The 19048-nt window shown below is 59.1% G+C and overlaps 1 protein-coding gene across 1 annotated transcript; it reads left to right on the top strand.

Moving 5' to 3' along the window:
- Positions 1–554: 554 nt before the first annotated feature.
- ZNF786 (zinc finger protein 786) lies at positions 555–13232 on the top strand. Its single transcript, XM_055142480.1, has 4 exons — positions 555–637; positions 6479–6605; positions 10285–10419; positions 11212–13232. Exons 1-4 carry the CDS (start codon positions 620–622, stop codon positions 12723–12725), a joined length of 1794 nt encoding a protein of 597 aa, XP_054998455.1. The 5' UTR covers positions 555–619; the 3' UTR covers positions 12726–13232.
- Positions 13233–19048: the final 5816 nt, after the last annotated feature.

Below are 19048 nucleotides of genomic sequence, written 5' to 3'. Positions count from 1 at the left end.
GTGGGTAAAGGGTTGACAAGGTCCAGTCCCCAGCACTGCCAGGAATGATCCCTGAGCACAGCCAGGAGTAATCTCTGTTCAGCCTGGTGTGCTCCCCCCACTAAAAGATAATGTACAACGGGTCTGGTCATTCACTCACCCCAGGGTTGGTGGCCTGAAGCTGGGAGTACATGCTTCTTAATACCCCTCGATTGGGTATTAAGACCCAATACGACCCCCATTAGCCTAACCCTGGGCGGACTTCCGGAGCGGGGAGACCCCACACCGCACCCGAGTCTTCCCCCTACGTCTATCAGAGATGACCCAGCTTCCTCGCCATTCCCTGCAGTGCACACTAGCCCCTCGTTTCCCTCCGAGCCTGCAGCGCTCTGCCCGGTCTCTCCCTTTGAACGCGAGCGTGCGCCGCGGGCGCTGCAGGACCCTCGGCAACACCCTTGAGACATCATCGGGCTTGGCTGCCCGTCCCGGGACCCGAGCGCCGCTTCTCCCTCCCGGCCGCAGGGGGCGCTGTGGCCCGAGCGCCCCGAGTCCCGGCGTGCACCGCGCGCGCCGGCGGAAGTGACGTGCAGCCGGGCCGGGGTTTGCCGCCGGGGCTGGGCGCGGCGGGAGCCGTCACGTCATGGCCGGGAAGTGCCAGGTAAGAGGGTCCCGCGTGGGGCCGTCCAGCTTCGCGCGAGCCGCCTGGTCTCGGGCGGGTGGCGGGGAGCGCGCGTGCCGACAGCCGGACCGACGTCCCGGACGGTGGGGACGCGGGTGGGAGGGGTGCTGGGCAGTGGGCGCGGGGCGCGGGTGCGACCTGAGTGTGAGGAGGGCGCCCCGAGGGCGGGACAGACAGCCCGGTGACAGCGGGGACACCCGGACCCGGTGACAGCGGGGACACCCGGACCCGGTGACAGCGGGGACACCCGGACCCGGTGACAGCGGGGACACCCGGACCCGGTGACAGCGGGGACACCCGGACCCGGTGACAGCGGGGACACCCGGACCCGGTGACAGCGGGGACACCCGGACCCGGTGACAGCGGGGACACCCGGACCCGGTGACAGCGGGGACACCCGGACCCGGTGACAGCGGGGCTGAGCCCGCAGGGACACTCGGACTCAGTGACCGCGGGGATGAGCGTGCAGGGACCTGGACCTGTGACAGCATCAGTGAGCCCGCAGGGACACCGGTGACCGTGGGGCTGAGCCCACAGGGACCCGGACCCGGTGACAGCGGGGCCGAGCCCGCAGGGACACCCGGACCCGGTGACAGCGGGGCCGAGCCCGCAGGGACCCTGACCTGGTGACAGTACGGCTGAGCCCCCAAGGACACCCGGACCCGGTGACAGCGGGGCCAAGTCCACAGGGACACCCGGACCCAGTGGGGCCGAGTCCGCAGGGACACCCAGACCCGGTGACAGTGGGGCCAAGTCCGCAGGGACACCCGGACCCAGTGGGGCCGAGTCCGCAGGGACACTCAGACCCAGTGACCGCGGGGCTGAGCCCGCAGGGACCCGGACCCCGTGACAGCAGCGGTGAGCCCGCAGGGATACCAGTGACCACGGGGCTGCCCCCATAGGGACCCGGGCCCGGTGACAGCGGGGCCGAGCCCGCAGAGATCCAGACCGAGCCCGAGCTTTCTGCTGGGAGACTGGTGTAACCGGGAATTTTTTCCCCCGCCTTGTTTTGGGGGTGCCACGCCCTGCGACGCTCAGGAATCACTCCTGGCGGTGCGCGGGGACCACGTGGGACGCTGGGAGTCGAACCGGGTGCCGCGTGCGAGGCAAGCGCCCTCCCCGCTGTGCCATCGCTCCGCCCCGAGCCGTGGCTTTTGCAGCTTAGCATCTCTTCTGATTTCGCCCCCACTCTCTGGGAGCTGGGCTCTGGATGAGTGTCTGGGGGTGGGGGGGGGCGGCAGGGGCTGGGGCTCACCGGCTCTTCGGATTAATTTTCAGTGTGGTGAGCACGTAGAGTGGGAGAAAAGGCTGGGAGTAATATGGGAAATTCTGGCTCCACTAAATGCGAGGGTTAAAAGGCAGAACATAACCCCAAAGGCAGGCGGTTACTCGTCCTAAGGAAAGACAGTCTGTTCTGTTAGCAGCACCCAGGGGAGGGTTGCGGGGAGGGCGCCTGCCTTTCGGGAGTGATTCCTGAACACAGAGCCAGGAGTAAGCTCCAGGCAGCGCCAATGCAATGCCCCTCCCAAACAAAACCGAACCCAGGGCCCAGAGGGGAGTCGGGTGAAGGGTCTGGGGGACAGGGCAGAGGTGTGGGCTTCACCCCCAGGAGGAGGCAGGGGCTTCCATCACAGGCCGACACAGACTAGAGCCAAGAATGCGCTTATGTCCCCCTCTGTGGGCATAGGGGTCCGGTTAGGACATCCGTGCAGGGAAGGGGTCAGGTGGGCTGGGGGCCTTGGTCCGATCCAGGGCCTCCCTCTCGGCCCGTGTGCTCCAGCAGCCCGGCCGCAGTCGCCAGCAGGGAGCACTTGCCTGATTTCCTGGGCCTGGACGGCTGGGGGCGGCCTGCCCGGCACCCCGGTGTAGAGGGATACTAACAGGAAGGAAAGTCCTGTTCTGACGGCAGTCTATTCAGCTGGAGAGGCTTGTACTATTTGCTTTCGTCTTCTCTTTTATTTTTTTTTTATTTAAATGTGGGTGGTGTGGAGAGACAGGACGGGCGCTTGCCTTTTGTCTGCCTCCCCTGGGTTCTATCCCTGACATCCCCGAGGGTCCCTTGAGCCCGCCAGGAGTGATTCCTGAGTGCAGAGCCAGTGTGGGACAAAACTAAACAGAAACCAAAACAAACAGAACTGGGGGGGTTTGGCCCCACCCGGCACTGTCGGCTTATTCCTGGCTCATGGATCAGGGTCACTCCCGCAGAGCTCGCGGTCCGTGTATATTGTGTCAGGGTCGAACCCTGGTCGGCTGTGTGCAAGACAAGCGCCTGACCCACTGTGCAATCTCTCTGGCCCTAGTCATTGCGCCATTTAGACTTTATTTACAGAATTAAAAGCATTCAAACTTAAGGAAGCGTGTCAGAGCGTTGTGTATAACCTGTGTCTGTCTCTGTGTGTCTGTCTTTCTGTGTGCATTGACTTAGAAATGTGCTCAGGACATGTTCAGTGAAGTTACACGGGAATTTCATCCCATTTTTCTTTAAAATGAGGAAGTCCCACACTCTGCATATGCGTATATCGTTCGAACAGTTTTGTAGAAGGGGTTCTGGTGACAAGCGGTTGGAGCAAGGAAGGGAGAAACCGAAAAACAATCAATGGTTTGTTCTTTCTCCCTGCAGGGAGCTTAGGTTTATCAGGCCCTCCCCATCACAGTGCTCCAGGAGCACTCCGTTTCCTCGGCTGTAAAAAACATCCGGCAGGGTGTGATGGGGAGAGCCCTGGTGGCTCTCCCTATGAGCCGCTCCTGGTTTGGAGCCAGGGGGCAGATGGAGGAGGAAACGAGGGCCAAGCCAGTTGCTTGATCAGTTGCCGTTTAGTTTATTTCATTCCTCCTCTCTCTCTCTCTCTCTCTCTCTGTGTTTGTCTCTCTCTCTCTCCTCTCCCGGCTCTCGATCTCCCCCCCACCCCAAACCACTCTTTTTTTTTTTTTTTTTTGCTTTTTGGGTCACACCCGGCGATGCACAGGGGTTACTCCTGGCTCTGCACTCAGGAATTACTCCTGGCGGTGCTCAGGGGACCAAATGGGATGCTGGGAATCAAACCTGGGTCGGCCGTGTGCAAGGCAAACGCCCTACCAGCTGTGCTATTGCTCCAGCCCCACCAAACCACTCTTACAGCCTAGTTAAATCCCCCCAAACATGAGGGGTGGTGGGGGGGGGGCTTACACATAGGTGTGGTCACAATCAATAGGTTAAAGTTCTTTCCCTCAGAGGATGCTGCTTCTGAGACAGATTCTCCTTCAGCAGGACATCCCGCCCAAGGGCGGAATCCCGTGTAGGCTATAAAATATCGCTTCTGGGAGCTGGCTTTTAAGTCTCTGGATGCTGGCCATTGACAGGATTACACGGTGCCGGTGTGGGGGCAGTTCCTGGGTATGCCGGGGCAGTCCCTGGGTGTGACCGCCTAGCTACTGGGAAATGGGAAGTCTGGGCGGAGCAGGCCCAGTCCCCATCTGAGCAGCCTTGGAGATCTCAGCCCCCCCCCCCCCCGCCCCCCGTCCCACACACCTGGGTTCCTCTGCCGGTTCCTTCATGTGTGTGGAGAGGGGCCTTGAGCATGGCTGTGGCTAGGCTCCTGAGGTCTTGGGCCGCCTGGAGCTCTGCTTGGGGTGGGGAGGGAAGCTGGAGCCCATCCCCTTTGTGGGGTCCGGGGAAGACAGCCAGGCGCGTGGGCAAGAGACTCTCTAACATATAAGCATTCATAATATTAATCATTTCGTATGGACACAGTAAGAGAGGCATTAAGCTTATAGAATTGCTCTCCTGGAGCCATCTCGACCTCAGACTATAGTGCTCAGGCTAGGTTAGTCCTCCTATCTCTAGCAGGGTCCTAGTCTCGTCGTTACTTTGGATCATGACAGCATTTGTCCATGAACAAGCTCTTAACTTATAGTTAAGAATCGTGTCACTTTGGCCTGGCCCATTTCGATGCCAGGGTAGCTCAGAGCTTGCCCTGGGTCCCTTCAGTCCCTCGTTGGGACCCTGCTTTTGGGGTGCTAGGAACTAAGGGCAACTGAGGCTTAAGTTGAAAAAGCAAATGCCCTGGAATGAATAATATTCGAAGCCAATTAAATCCCAAGTTACAAAAGCATAATATTGTCTTTTGTGTCTATACAAAAAGGACATTGCTTTAAAGTAAACTATTCAAAAGACATGAGGAGAGGAGAAAGAGAATATTAACTTACAAGTTCAGTGTCCTAGAAAGATCTGACCTTACAAATTAAGAGTCTGATTAGGGGGAAAAGCTGATTAACTGGTTGGGGAAGAGCATAGAGAAGTGGTTACAGATAGACAAAGGAATGGGAGTGACTCAGGGAGCGCCTTAATGGGTGTGACTGGGATAAACCTAAACTCCTTGTGGCTATGTTATCCTACAGGATTCATCTTTAACTTCTTTGTGCTCCCTTTCTGTTAGTCACTCATTTCCCCTAACCAAAGCCTAAGGTCAGATTTGTAAGTGAAATACTGTTTTCCGCTTTCTCTTATGTCCTTTGCATAGTTTACTTTAGAGCAATGTCCTTTTTGTATAGACGCTGGAAGACAGTTAATACTATGCTTTTGTTAACTTGGGAGTTAATTGATTCCGAATAATATTTACTGCTGGGCATCTGCCTCAGTTGCCCTTAGTTCCTGGCACCCCAAAAACAGCGTCCCGACGAAGGGACTGGATGCACCCAGGCAGTTGTGAGCTGCCCTAGCAAGACAAGGCCATAATACCTATAGAAGTTAAGAGCACAGTCATAGTTCTGGAACGATCGTACAGCAGGGAGGGCATTTGCCTTGCACACAGCTGACCCGGGTTCCATTCCCAGCATCCCATATGGTCCCCCGAGCACCACCAGGAATAATTCCTGAGTACAGAGCCAGGAGTAACCCCTGTGCATCTCCAGGTGTGACCCAAAAAAAGAAAAACATAAAAAGAGCACGGTTATGGACAAATTCTGTCATGATCCAGAAAAACAACTGGACAAGGACCCTGCTAGTTAGGAAGGACTGTCTGGCCTGAGCACTGTAGTCTGGGATCCACAGCGAGATGTCCCCAGGAGAGCCACCCTGTAAGCTTAACGTATCTCTTATTGTGTCCACACAAAATGCCTAGAAAAATTATTATTAAGAAGTAAATCTTGTAACTTTCCACATGGTGAATCAATAAAAGAATTAAAAAAAAAAAAGAAGTAAATCTAAGGGGCTGGAGCGTTAGCACAGCGGGGAGGGCATTTGCCTTGCACGCAGCAGACCCAGGTTCGATTCCCAGCATCCCAGATGGTCCCCCGAGCACCACCAGGGGTAATTCCTGAGTGCAGAGCCAGGAGTGACCCCTGTGCATCGAAGGGTATGACCCAAAAAGCAAAAAAAGAAGTAAATCTAAGATGACTGTTTCTGGACTAAGGAAAGGCCTTGTCCTTGAGCGGATCTCCTGGCAGGAGGAGATCTTTGCCTTGGAAGAGCTTCCCGGAAGGAAGGGCTTTTCTCTGTTCTTTGTGCTGTCTGACCTGGGTGCGGGTGCTGCCCCAACGCTTGGAGCTTGGGCTCTAGTCTGAGGCTGCGAGGGGAGAGGTGGAATACGGCAGCGGGTGGGACTGGCGGGGAGAAGAGATTGGAATAAACTGCAGCCGACCACCAGCCCGCTTGGCGCCCTCTTCCCTCCTCAAGCGTCTGTTGGCGGCAGCTCAGGGCCACCGAATGCAGGTGGCGGGAGAGAGCCCACGCGCCATTTATTTCTTGAATACACAAAAACAGTTTCCACCACAACAGCAGTTGCTAAGTCCCAATGCTTCTGGAGCAGTCCCCGCGGCATGTGTATAAATCTGTGATTTCAGTTACCGCTGACTTTTGAGGACGTGGCGATCTACTTCTCGGAGCAAGAATGGCAGTGCCTGCAGGCGTGGCAGAAGGAGCTTTACAAGCATGTGATGGAGAGCAATTATGAGACCCTCGTTTCTCTCGGTAAGGAGAGTTCCGCGTGGCACCGAGCCGTGGACGGGCCGCGTGTTTGTCAGGCAGCCACATTTCTCAGACATGTTTGACCCCAAGTCTTTTTGTTACGTTTCAGTAAGCGTCACCAGTACACATTGTGTTTGTGTGTTTGAGCACCCCGGCAGTGCTCAGCGATTACTCCTAGTTCAGCACTTGGGAATTACCCCTGAGGTGCTCGGGGGACTGAACCCTGGTCAGCCATAATAACACGCAACACCAACACCCTACCCACTGCACTACCCCTGCTGGCCCCTGTATTTATTCGAGGGCCACACCCAGCAGTGCTCAGGATTTATTCCTGGCTCTGCACACACGAATCATTCATGGGAGGCCTGGGATGGAATCAGGGTCCACCACGTGCAAGGCCAGCGCCCTGCCCGCCAGTGTACTATGGCTGCTCAGGAATCAGAGTGCTCCGTCCATGGTGCTCGTGCACGGGTCAGTGGCCGCACGCCCTGCGAGGGCTGTTCGGGGATCCTGCGCCCGGCAGATACCTGCCCTGCGCTTGCTCTCTCATTTCCTGCCTTCTCTGTCACTTTCTCATTGTGTCCATTGAAGTTTAGCAGAGTTTTCAGTTTGGGAGCTGGAGAGAGAGCACAGTGGGGACGGGCGGCCCTGCCGGTGGCAAGTCAGGTTCAGTCCCCAGGACCCCAGAAGGTCCTCTGAGCACACCGGATATGGCCCCAAAAAACAAACAAAAAGTTTTCAATTCTGATGAAGCCCAACTTACCCATCTTTCTTTTTTCCTTTGTTGGTCACACTTGGCGTTGCCCAGGAGTCACTCCTGTCTCCGCACTGCGGAATTACTCCTGGCAGTGCTGGGGAACCCTGTGGGCTGCCGGGAACTGAACCCCCTCCTGCTCTACTGCGACTGCTTTGGCTCCTTGGTTTGGGTTTTGTTGGTGTTTTGGGCCACACCGGCCTTGACTGTGTGCTCAGGGATCACTCCTGTCGGGGCTCGGGAACCATAGGGAGTGTCGGGGGTCGAGCCCCGGTGGCTGCATACAAGGCAAGAGCCCCCCGCCAGCCCAGCTCTGGGCCCTCCCCTTTACATTGCGGGCTCTCCCGCTTCAGAGCCCCGCCATGTCTTAGGTTGTGTTAGCATTACCACGGGAAGTGCTTCTAAAAATACATATTTTTTAAATTTTATTGTTTCTAGGTATATGTTTACAATCGTGATAATGATTATGGTTCTGATGTACAAAATCATTGCCCTTTCTGCATTACCAAAGTGCCCCAAAACTCCAACAGAAGAGAGTTTTGGGGCCTCCCCAGCAGTGTTTGGGGGCTCGGGGCCCACCTGGCAGTACTTGCCCTTGGTGCTCGGGGCAAGCAGGGCGGCGTGGGGGACTCGGCAGGTGTAGAGCCCAGGTCCTGGCAGCTAGGCTTTGTGCTCCTGCACCCCTAGGAGGCATCTGCCCAGCTGGGAACACACTGTTTTGATTTTTAGGCCACACCCAGCGATGCTCAGGGGTTCCTCCTGGCTTTGCACTCAGGAATCTCTCCTGGCGGTGCTGGTGGGCCGTATGGGGTGCTGGGATCCAACCTGGGTCAGCCACATGCAAAGCAGACGTCCTCCCGCTGTAATATCCCTCTAGCCCCCCCCCCTTTCTTTTTCTTTTTGGGTCACACCCAGAGATGCACAGGGGTTACTCCTGGGTCATATACTCAGGAATTACCCCTGGTGATGCACAGGGGATCCTGTGGGATGCTGGGAATCGAATCACGTGCAAGGCAAGTGCCCTACCTGCTATGCTATTGCTCCAGCCCCCCTATTATTTCTTTTCAAAGTTTTTTTTGGGGAGTGGGGGACGATTGTCTTGTGGGTGGGGGAGTATGCCTGGTGATACTCAGGGGTTACTTCTGGCTCTGCACTCAAAAATCACTCCTGGTGGCACTCAAGGGACTGTATGGGGTGATGGGGATCAAACCTAGGTTAGCTGCCTGCAAAGCCAGCACCTTACGCATTGTACTGTCAGTCTGACCCCGGCCTCGGAACATTTTATTTTATTTTATTTTTATTTTTTTGCTTTTTGGGTAACACCCGGCTATGCCCAGGGGTTACTCCTGGCTCTGCACTCAGGAATTACCCCTGGCGGTGCTCAGGGGACCATATGGGATGCTGGGATTCGAACCTGGGTCAGCCATGTGCAAGGCAAACGCCCTACCCGCTGTGCTATCGTTCCAGCCCTGTGGCCTCGGAGCATTTTAGTCAGGAATAGTCACTTTGAAATTTCCCACAATTGTCTTAGCAGTTCTGGTTTTCTTTCTGGGCCATACCCAGTGGTGCTCGGGGCTTACTCCTGGCTCTGTGCTCATGGGTGACTCCTAGCAGTGCTCCCACCGGGTGCACCGGGGCCATGTGCAGTGTCGGGGATGGAACCCAGGTCTGCTGTGCACGCAGCAAACGCCTTAGCCAGCCCATGTACAGCGTCTCTGCCCTGTCCTTTTTTTTTTTTTTTTTTTTGCTTTTTGGGTCACACCCGGCGATGCACAGGGGTTACTCTTGGTTCTACACTCAGGAATTACTCCTGGCGGTGCTCAGGGGACCATATGGGATGCTGGGATTCGAACCTGGGTCGGCCGCGTGCAAGGCAAATGCCTTACCCGCTGTGCTATCACTCCAGCCCCAGTCTGCCCTGTCCTTTAGTTCCTGCACTCGGATGCCAGCCCTCCTTCGAACACCTGCCTGGCCTCTGGTCTGCAGTGCTTTCCCACCATTCCCAGAGCACAGGCTAGGGGCTGTGTTAGAACCCTGGCAAGCCTCGCTCAACTCCCATGAAAATGGAGATTTGTCAGCAAAGTCAGGATTGGCTACCACGCAGGTGAGCACTTCCACTCTGGGGCATCTGCCTGCAGACACGCTCTCCATGGACACAGGCAGCGCATTGTTCATCACAGCCCCTCCCAGGAGCAGAGACGCGGCGTCCGCCCAGGGGGGTGGACTCTCGGGGTCTGGTTCATGGACACATGGGACCCTGTGCAGAAGGAAAAGGACACACACACTTGTGGGATTTAGAATGACTGCGTGAGCAAATGCAAAAACATTAAAGTTAAAAAATGTCCAGCTGCTGGGGCTGACGAGATAGCACAGCGGGGAGGGCATTTGCCTTGCACGCGGCCGACCCAGGTTCGATTCCCAGTATCCCATATGGTCACCCAAGCACCGCCAGGAGTGATTCCTGAGTGCATGAGCCAGGAGTAACCCCTGTGCATCGCTGAGTGTGACCCAAAAAGCAAAAAAAAAAAAAAAAATGTCCAGCTGCTGCCCCGATCGTTACACAGGAACTAGGACACAACTAAACAGAAGTGGAGCCCGAGCGATAATGCAGCAGGGAAGGTGTTTGCCTCAACCAGGGTTCGATCTTCGGCATCCCATAGGAACCCCCCCCAGCACTTCCAGGCGTGATTCCTGAGTGCAGAGCCAGGAGGCACCCCTGGCATCAACGGGTAGGGTACGGAAAACAAAACACAATTCACCGGAAGCTCTGCCCTGGGCTTGGGCGGTTTTGCTCCTTCCGTGTGAATTTAGCGTCTATTGTTCGGCACTTCTTCCTGGACGGTGCCCAGCACAGTCGGGAAATGTGAAAGTGTGCGAGTTAGCTGCGGACCCCAAGGAACTCAGAGCAGCCGTCTGCCCTCTCTGCAGGTGGCGGCCTGCCCACACCGGAGCTGATCCTGTGTCTGCAGCGGGGCAGAGTGCCCTGCGGGCCACCCGGCCGCAACGCGGGCTGCACTGCCGAGGTGCCTTTGGGTGCAGTCCATGAGGGCCCGCTGCTGCAGGGTGAGTATTGCAGAGTCTCTGGCCTAAGATGTCCCTCAGGTTTCTTAGACCCAGTTCCCCTGTCCTGTCCGTATGTCCTAGGGAAGGTGCAGTGGTTAGGAGTGCGGGTTCCAGGGCTCAAGGCGGGACCTTGTCTTTTTATATTTTGTGTTGTTTGGGGGCCACACCCATGGGTGCTCAGGGGTTACTCCTGGCTCTGCCCAGAAGGTGGGGTCTTGCGGCTGGGAGGGCACCTGGGTTTAGTCCTCAGTACCATGCATGGTCCCTGAGCCCACCAGGAGTGGCCTCTGACCCTGCGGTGCTGGGGATCACCCCACGTGGGCCGCGTGCAGGGCAGCCACCGTAGCCCTGTTCTATCGCTCTGGCCCCCGAGTTCCCTTTTTAACTCTTTTTTTCCTTCCAAGACCCTTTAGAAAATGTTGCCAGGACGGGGAAAGAGGGAGGGACAGTGCCCAGGCCGCGCTGCCTACTCCCAGGGGCAGCGCTGAGGGCCTTGGGGCACGTTGCCCACCTCCCTCCGGACGCCAGCCTGTCGGCACAGAGGGAGGGATGGGCCTGCTGGCCCTGAGTCTGGGCAGAGCGGGCGCCCGCCCAGCCTGCTGGGCTGCACGCAGAGGTGCCCCCGCCCCTGCTGACAGAGAAGAGGAACCTGAGGGGGAGGGGCGTGTGGCCGGATGGGCACCACGCAGGTCTGGCCTAAGAGCCGGGGCAGGGCCCGGACCCCAGTGCGCTGCGGCCCGCGGGGAGCCTTGCCGGAGGCAGGATTGACAGTGTCTTCTGCTTCTGTTCCAGGGAGCCCGCAAGCCGCAAGCTGCGGGGACACCCCACGGCCAGTGCGGGAAGAGCCCCCGGGGAGCCACTGGGCCTGGGAGTCCCTCTCAGAAGGGGACGACGCCTTCCCAGCCCACCGCAGCCTCCCGAGCCCGCAGAGCTGTGACACTCGGACCCCGCCGCAGCCGGCCCCGGGGCTCAGGGCCCTCACCCAGATAGAGAGACCGCCCAGCTTCCAGGAGCCCCCGAGCTGGGAGGGCGCCCCGCGCGCAGGGGAGGGACCGAACTGTCCCCGGGGGAGCCGCTCGCAGGACCAGCCCCGCAGGGCCCAGAGACACCTCAGCAAAGCAGCGGACGCCGCGCTGCCCCCGGGCTGCGGCTCCCCGCGGGAACAGGGCTCTGTGCAGTGTCCCGCGTGCGGCCGGGCTGCGCTCCTGGCGGCGCGCGGGTGGCAGCGCGCAAAGGGGCCCGCGGGGAAGAGCCGCTGGCAGTGTCCAGCGTGTAAGGCGTGCTTCCTCGGCCGGCGCCCGCGGGGGGACAGGGGGCTTCTCCCCAGGAACGGCGCGCGGCCTCCGCCCGGCGGGGCCGGCACAGAGAGGCCGGGCCCCGGGACCGAGCGGGCCGGGAGCCCCGCTGCGCCCGCCGTGCAGAAGCCGGAGCACTTGCCCCGGGGCCACGCGGCCAAGAAGCGCGGGCCCGGCTCTCCGCGGCGCTTCCCGTGCGGGGAGTGCGGCCGCGGCTTCCGGCGCCAGTGCCAGCTGCGGGAGCACCTGCGCGTGCACAGCGGCGAGCGGCCCTTCCGCTGCGCGCAGTGCGCCAAGAGCTTCCACCTGAAGGGCATCCTCACCGAGCACGTGCGCACGCACGGCCCGCGGCCCTTCCCCTGCGCGCAGTGCGGCCTCGCCTTCACGCGCCGCTCCAAGCTGGCCGAGCACCTGCGCGTGCACAGCGGCGAGCGCCCCTTCGCCTGCCCCGACTGCGAGCGCAGCTTCCGCCTCAAGGCGCAGCTGCTCAGCCACCGGCGCCTGCACACGGGCGAGCGGCCCTTCCCGTGCCCCGACTGCGGCCGCCGCTACTGCTCCCGCGCCACGCTGCGCGCGCACCAGCGCCTGCACCTGGGCCCGCCCGCCTTCACGTGCGCGTGCGGCAAGGCGTTCGCCAAGCGCTCCAAGCTGGCCGAGCACGAGCGCACGCACACGGGCGAGAAGCCCTTCGCCTGCCCCGACTGCGACAAGCGCTTCCGCCTCAACACGCAGCTGCGCAGCCACCAGCGCCAGCACGCGGGCGTGCCGCCCTACCGCTGCCCCGAGTGCGGCAAGGCGTTCCGCGAGCGCGGCTACCTGGTGCGGCACCAGCGCATCCACCAGCCCGAGCGGCCCTTCACCTGCGCCGACTGCGGCAAGGGCTTCATCTACAAGTCCAAGCTGGCCGAGCACGCCCGGGTGCACGCCAAGCTGCGGCCCGCGGCCCGCGACGCCAGCGCCCAGCCCGGGCGCCGCCGGCCCTTCGTCATGATCGAGGCCGACTGGAGCTGAGCGCGGCTGGGTGCCAGCGCCAGATACAAGGCCGCGTGGGAGAAGCCGCAAAGGACACTTTTTGCGGCGGGGGGTTCCACATCTGCCGGTGCTCGGGGTTCCACATCTGGCAGCGCTCGGGACACCATATGGGATGCCCGGGATGGAACCCGGGGGCGGGGGCCGAGTGTAAGGCGGGCGCCCTCCCCGCTTGCTCTCACTCCAGCGACGCCCCGGATCACCTTTGAAACATCATCCCGGACCCTCGAGCCCTAAGCTTTGGTGCTTGCCCTTCCTGCCCGATGAAGTCGGGACCGGCTCCCCACCCTGCCTCTAAGCTGCTCCTGAACCCCAGCTTGAGGACGGGAGATCTTCCCAGTGCGGTTCCCAAGGCTGCGGGGGCTGTTTAATGTCAGCTTCTCTGGGGACGAGCCCGAGCTCCCCTTAAAGCCTGGGTAACAATGTTGGGTTTGGGCCCAGCCCTCCCTTTGGGCACCGGCAGCAATAAAGGGCGTCTGCCAAGCCTTGGTCCGCTTGGGGGAGTGCTGGCTGTGCGCGTGAGAAAGCCCCGAGCGGAAGGTGCCGGGGCACGTGGGACTAGGATGCAGACGGGAGAGTGGGGTGGGAGGTCGCGCTGGAGCTGAGCGTGCAGGACCCCGGGGCAGCTCTGAGCAGGTGGCAGGCAGCTGAGAAAATTCAAAAGAGTGGCGCGACTTCTCAGCGGTGTTCTCAGCAGAGCTGAGGCAGGAACCTGGGAAAGACCCAGGGGCCCTTGGGAGGGTTGTGTGACCACTGACCGGGCCGCGGGGCCACTGTGCTCAGCCCCAGCCCGCAGGGCCCGCGGTCCAGGTCAGGAATGTCGGGCCTGACTTGCGCAGTGCAGAGCCTGGGGTGGGCAGTGCGGCGGACTGGACCTGCCCAGGAAGTTGCTTCCCAGCATTCCTCAGGACGTAGCTTCCACAGGCACTCTGCGGGGGCCACGGGGACGCACCGGGATGCTCACACTGGCCAGATTCACACATACAGCACGGTTCTCACAGGCATGCTTGCACACAGGCCATGGTTCACACATGCACACGCGCGCACACATGTTTTCCCGCAGGAACGCTGCCTCTGAAGGTGCTCTTCAGGACACACGCCGGGCGTGGCTCTCACGGACCTCGAGTCTCTGGCACATACCGTCATTCTCACACGCCGTAATTCTCCAGGAGGAAGACAGATGGACAGTCTAGGCAAAATAAGGCTGACCTTAGTATTCTCGCTTGGCTCCCAAAGGCAGGACCTTGTGGGCAGAGACCTGAAGAATGCTCCTGGCTCTAGACCAGTCAGTGAAGAATGAGGGCAGAGAGAAGGTGCCACCTTCGCTGGTGGCCGACCCACGGTACCACAGATGAACCCCCAGCACTGGGCCAGCGCCAGGAGTGGCCTCTGAGTCCCGCTGGCCATGGAGCAGCAGTTGGAATTTCCTTATTTATTTTTTGGCTTTTTGGGTCACACCTGGTGATGCTCAGGGGTTGCTCCTGGCTGGGCTGGGGGCTATGGGAGGCTGGGGTCCAGCCTAGGTCAGCCGTGTGCGTGGCAGACCCCTTGGTATGGTCCGGCCCTTGGATTTTCTTAGGCGCAGTGGGTGTGGGATGTCACTGTCACTGTTCCCACCCTTGTGTGCTCCACATCTGTGGCACATTAACTCCTTTTTTTTTTTTTTTTTTTTTTGCTTTTTTGGGTCACACCCGGCAATGCACAGGGGTTATTCCTGGCTCATGCACTCAGGAATTACTCCTGGCGGTGCTCAGGGGACCATATGGGATGCTGGGATTCGAACCCAGGTCGGCCGCGTACAAGGCAAACGCCCTACCCCAAGGCAAACGCCCTACCCGCCGTGTTACCACTCCAGCCCCACATTAACTCCTTTGGCAGAGCCCAGCGAGCTCTCCAGGGTGCTGCAGGGCACGGTACTGACTAGGTCCTGTGGGCCCAGCGTTGCGTTTGCTTCAGGGAAGCTCAGAATGTGATTGGCATTAAGCTGTGTCGCGCCTGCACAAGGGAGTAGTTTTCTGTGAGGCAACATTTTTGCATTTCTTCCCCATGGAGGTGAGTTGTGAACCACACTTAGACTGCCCATTCTTTCTTTGTGCTTTTTGGTTTTTGGTGTTTTTATTTGGGGGGGGGGCATGGCTTCACCCTGGTGTGCTCAGGGCTCTCCTGGCAGGGTCTGGAGGCCCATATGGTGCCAGGGATCAAACCCGGGTCGGCGTGTGCAAGGCAAGCCCCTTAGCCCTGTACTGTCTCTCCCGCCTCTGAACAAAGCATATTTGAACAAGGCATAAACTGATGGAGGAGAAAGGAGCACTAAGGGAGCACGAGGAGGGACTGGCCTTGGGTGGGGAGGGTGCCAGTCTAACTGGACGAGAGGAGGGGCGGCGCCACCCCCCACCAGGCTGGATGGTGTTGGGGACAGTTCTGGTTTCCCTGGTGAGAGGTGAGACCTGATCTATTTACAAAGGATGGTTTCGGGGTGCTGGTGGAGAAAAGTGAAAATGCCAAAACGTCACCTGAGCCCTTGCAGAAAGGTAGCCCGGAGGGTAACTCATCCCTTTGCACCAAGGGGGTGTTTCGTGCAGAGCCAGCAGCCGGCCCCAGGAACTCCAGAACTGAGGACTGGCGTAGAGAGCTTGGAAACTCCCCAGCTATGGCCCAGCGAGACGACTGGGAATTTCAGAGTTACAAAGAGTAATAAGAAGAAACACTTTTTACTAGGCTCTATCTTCAAGATCTAAGCAAAAGAAGAAAAAAGAAGTCCCTGGGCACTGACTTGGCTGCCTTTATGAATGCCGTGATTGTTAGTCACCTGTGCCGTGCCCCCGAGGGGCGGCTGAAACCCAGTAATCCTTCCAGCGCGCTCAGCCGCTCCGCTGGAATGTCATCTCGGCCACTCTGCGGTTCCCCAGCCAGGCGAGCTGCCTGCTGCACCTCGTGGGTCCCCAGGGGAAGGTGGTCCTGCCTGAAATGAGCCGGTCCCCTGTCATCCCACCCCTGCCTGCACCTCTCGTTTCAGAGGGCCTCGCCCCTGTCTTCCCACAGCTAGAGGGAGGCGCCCCGACCCAGGAGGGGTTCGGAGGCTGACAAGAGCTTTAAGTGCACTCAGGTGGGTTCTGTTTCCTGCTAAGTGCAGCGTTCAGGGGTCATGCAGGTGATGCTCTGCGGAGCTTGGGATTGAGTCCAGGGTGTCACCTCTGGTCCCCATCCATGCACAAACATTGTTTCTTAGTGCAGTAGAAGACTTTAACTGCAGTGCTCAGGGCCCACACCTGGCTCCGTGTTTGGCCATCCTGCTATATCGGGCATCGAACCCACACTTCCCGCATGCAAAACATGTCAACTCTTGGAGCTGTCACCCCAGCCCCCACACTAGAAGACTTATAAAAGAAACTAGAACCTGGGGCTGGAGTGGTAGTACAGCGGGTAGGGCTCTTGCCTTCCATGCAGCTGATCCGGGTTTGATTCCCAGCATCCCATATGGTCCCCCAAGCACTGCCAGGAGTAACCCCTGTGCATCTCCAGGTGTCACAAAAAAAAAAAAAAAGAGGAAGTCCCTTCTTCCAAAATGGGTCACAAGGCAGCCAGAGTGTTAGTACAGTGGGTAGGGCATTTGCCCTGCACGCAGCTGACCCTGGTTTGGTCCTTGGCATTTCATATGGTTCCCCCCACACGCACCCGAGCCCACCAGGAGTGAGCCTGGGCCCTGAGCACAGAGCAGGGGAGTAAGTCCTGAGCATTGCTGGGTGTGCCCCCTCGCAAAAAAACAAAATAGATGCCAAGGTATGGAAAGTATTTTTTGAGTCCTGTGGCTTCACATTTACTCAGAAAACATCCCCAGAAAGCTCTTAAGTTTCTGTTGGGCTTGGATAGTTCACGGCTTTAACCTGTCTCCCCTTTCATACTTTCACCCCCAAATTCACCTACTGCATTTGATGTTAACATAGGGAGCCCCTATGAAGAGCCAGGAGAGCTAGATTGCTTCCCTTTACGTTTCCTTCCCTTCCTTTCCCTTCCTTCCTTTCCCTTCCTTCCTTCCTTCCTTCCTTCCTTCCTTCCTTCCTTCCTTCCTTCCTTCCTTCCTTCCTTCCTTCCTTCCTTCCTTCCTTCCTTCCTTCCTCCCTCCCTCCCTCCCTCCCTCCCTCCCTCCCTCCCTCCCTGGCTTCGGTCCGCGCAGGGCCTGCGCTGGCCCCTCCGCCCTGCAGGTGGCGCTGTTGCGAGCCCGGGTGGGAATGCCAACGTTCCCACCAGGCCCCGCGTGTCCCCATGGTAACGGCCGTGGTTCAGGCGCGTCTCCGTGGCAACGGGAGCCGGACCAGCCTCCCCACCGGTGTCTGACTCCGCTGCTGCGTCCAGCGCCCAGCCCAGCGGTGGGCGCGCGGTGGGGGATGGCCCCCGGTCCGAAGGCGTCGCCCATGACCCCCGTCCACGCGGGGAGCCCCTGGGAACCCCTTCCTCGGCTGCTTCCCCTGAACTTAGCGGCCCGTAGCCGAGGTCAAGCCAGGCTTAAAAATTGAGTGAAGGGGCTGGAGCAATAGCACAGCGGGTAGGGCGTTTGCCTTGCACGTGGCCGACCCGGGTTCGATTCCCAGCATCCCATATGGTCCCCTGAGCACCGCCAGGGGTAATTCCTGAGTGCAGAGCCAGGAGTGATCCCTGTGCATCGCCAGGTGTGACCAAAAAGCAAAAAAAAAAAAAAAAAATTGAGTGAAATGAGGCCCGGCCCGGCTTTCTGCCACAGACCCCTGCCCCTTCATGCTGGCTTCTTCTGGGGGGCGGGGGAGAGGGGCTCACTCCCTGGTGGGACTCGGAGCCCAGGGCGGGCGCACGCGAGGCCAGCGCCTACCCGCCGAACTGCCTCTCCATCCCCTCTGCTGTCCTCCTAGGGAAACCCCTGTGTGGAGTCCTGGGAGGGAGCACGGGCCGCTTCCCGAGGCCCGCCCGTCGGGACCAGCGCCGGGCTGAAGTTGGGGTCCCTTGGGTGGCACCGCGGGGCGCGCGGGGCCTGGCTGCTCCCTCGCTCCCGCGCTGTCCCGCAGGGAGCCGGACCGCTGGTCTCGGCTCTCTGGCTGCGCTCTATCCTGGTCGCTGAGGGGCTTTTCGGATTCGGACAGTCGTGGTGGTGGCCTGCACACGGCAAGGGGACAGGCGTGCAGGAGAGGGGCTGGGTTGGCACAGCTGACACCCGCCCCGCCGCAGCACACATCGGAGAGGCTTTGGCGCCGGCAGGCGCAGACACACCTCACATTCCAGTTATTTCCGGGGAGACTCATGTTCATGAGGGAGAATGGTGAGCTTGCGAGGAACATACGAGGAACATAGGTGTGAACTAGCGCAACTGAGAAACATGCAGTGAACAGAGGTGGCAAATACAGAAAGTGGCGGAGGATGGGGCAGGAACCCTCGCACAGCCGCTAGGGCGTTTGCCTTGCGGGTGGCTGACCCAGGTTCAATCCCGGCATCCCATATGGTGCTCGGAACACTGCCAGGAAGTGCAGAACCTGGAGTAACCCCTGAGCACTTCCTGAGTGCAGAACCAGGAATAACCCCTGAGCACTGAAGGGTGTGATCAATTTTTTTTTTCTTTTTGGGTCACACCCGGCAATGTACAGGGGTTACTCCTGGCTCTTCACTCAGGAATTACCCCTGGTGGAGCTCTGGGGACCATATGGGATGCTGGAAATCGAACCCATGTCGGCCGCGTGCAAGGCAAACGCCCTACCCTCTGTGCCATTGCTCCAGCCTCCAATTTTTTTATTTTTATTTTTTTAAGAAAGAAACATTGTCATTCAGAGGGTGTGTTTTAGGGTGGTCAGGAAGAGCACCGAGGCTAGAGGTGAGAAGGGCTCAGAATGGCCCGCAGCCTTGTGTCCTTATCAGTACAAAAGTGTTCCTTCCTGGGGGGTGCAGGGGGCCCTACAAAGCAGTCTCAGGATTTACTCCCGGTTCTGTGCTCCATGATTACTCCTGGAAGGGGCTCTGGGGATCATATGTGCGAGGGGTTGGACTGGGTTCAGCAGCATGGAAGGCTCGAGTTGAACTCTCTGTGCTGTCTTTCCACCCCCCACAGACATGTCCTTCAGGTTCTACTTCGGCCCAGTCAGAGCCAATAAAATGCAAGGGGCAGCTTCACCCAGAGAGCAATTGAATTGCCACACCTTCCAACCAGCCTCAGGCCACTTTCAGATTTTTTTTTTTTGTGGCTCATACCCAGCATGCACAGGGGGCAGGGGTCACTCCTGGCTCTGCACTCAGGAATTACCCCTGGCAGTGCTCAGGAGACCCTATGGGATGCTGGGAATTGAACC

This window comes from Sorex araneus, chromosome 1 (assembly GCF_027595985.1).
Source record: "Sorex araneus isolate mSorAra2 chromosome 1, mSorAra2.pri, whole genome shotgun sequence".
Lineage (NCBI taxonomy): Eukaryota > Metazoa > Chordata > Mammalia > Eulipotyphla > Soricidae > Sorex > Sorex araneus.
Note: the sequence above shows the minus strand (reverse complement) of the source record. Positions and strands in the feature narration are given on the sequence as shown.

What these genes read in the sequence shown, in the direction of transcription:
- ZNF786 (XM_055142480.1), top strand. An exon ending in TGAGACCCTCGTTTCTCTCG is followed by an intron (nt 6,606 to 10,284) that starts GTAAGGAGAGTT and finishes CCCTCTCTGCAG; the next exon opens with GTGGCGGCCTGCCCACACCG. An exon ending in TGAGGGCCCGCTGCTGCAGG is followed by an intron (nt 10,420 to 11,211) that starts GTGAGTATTGCA and finishes CTTCTGTTCCAG; the next exon opens with GGAGCCCGCAAGCCGCAAGC.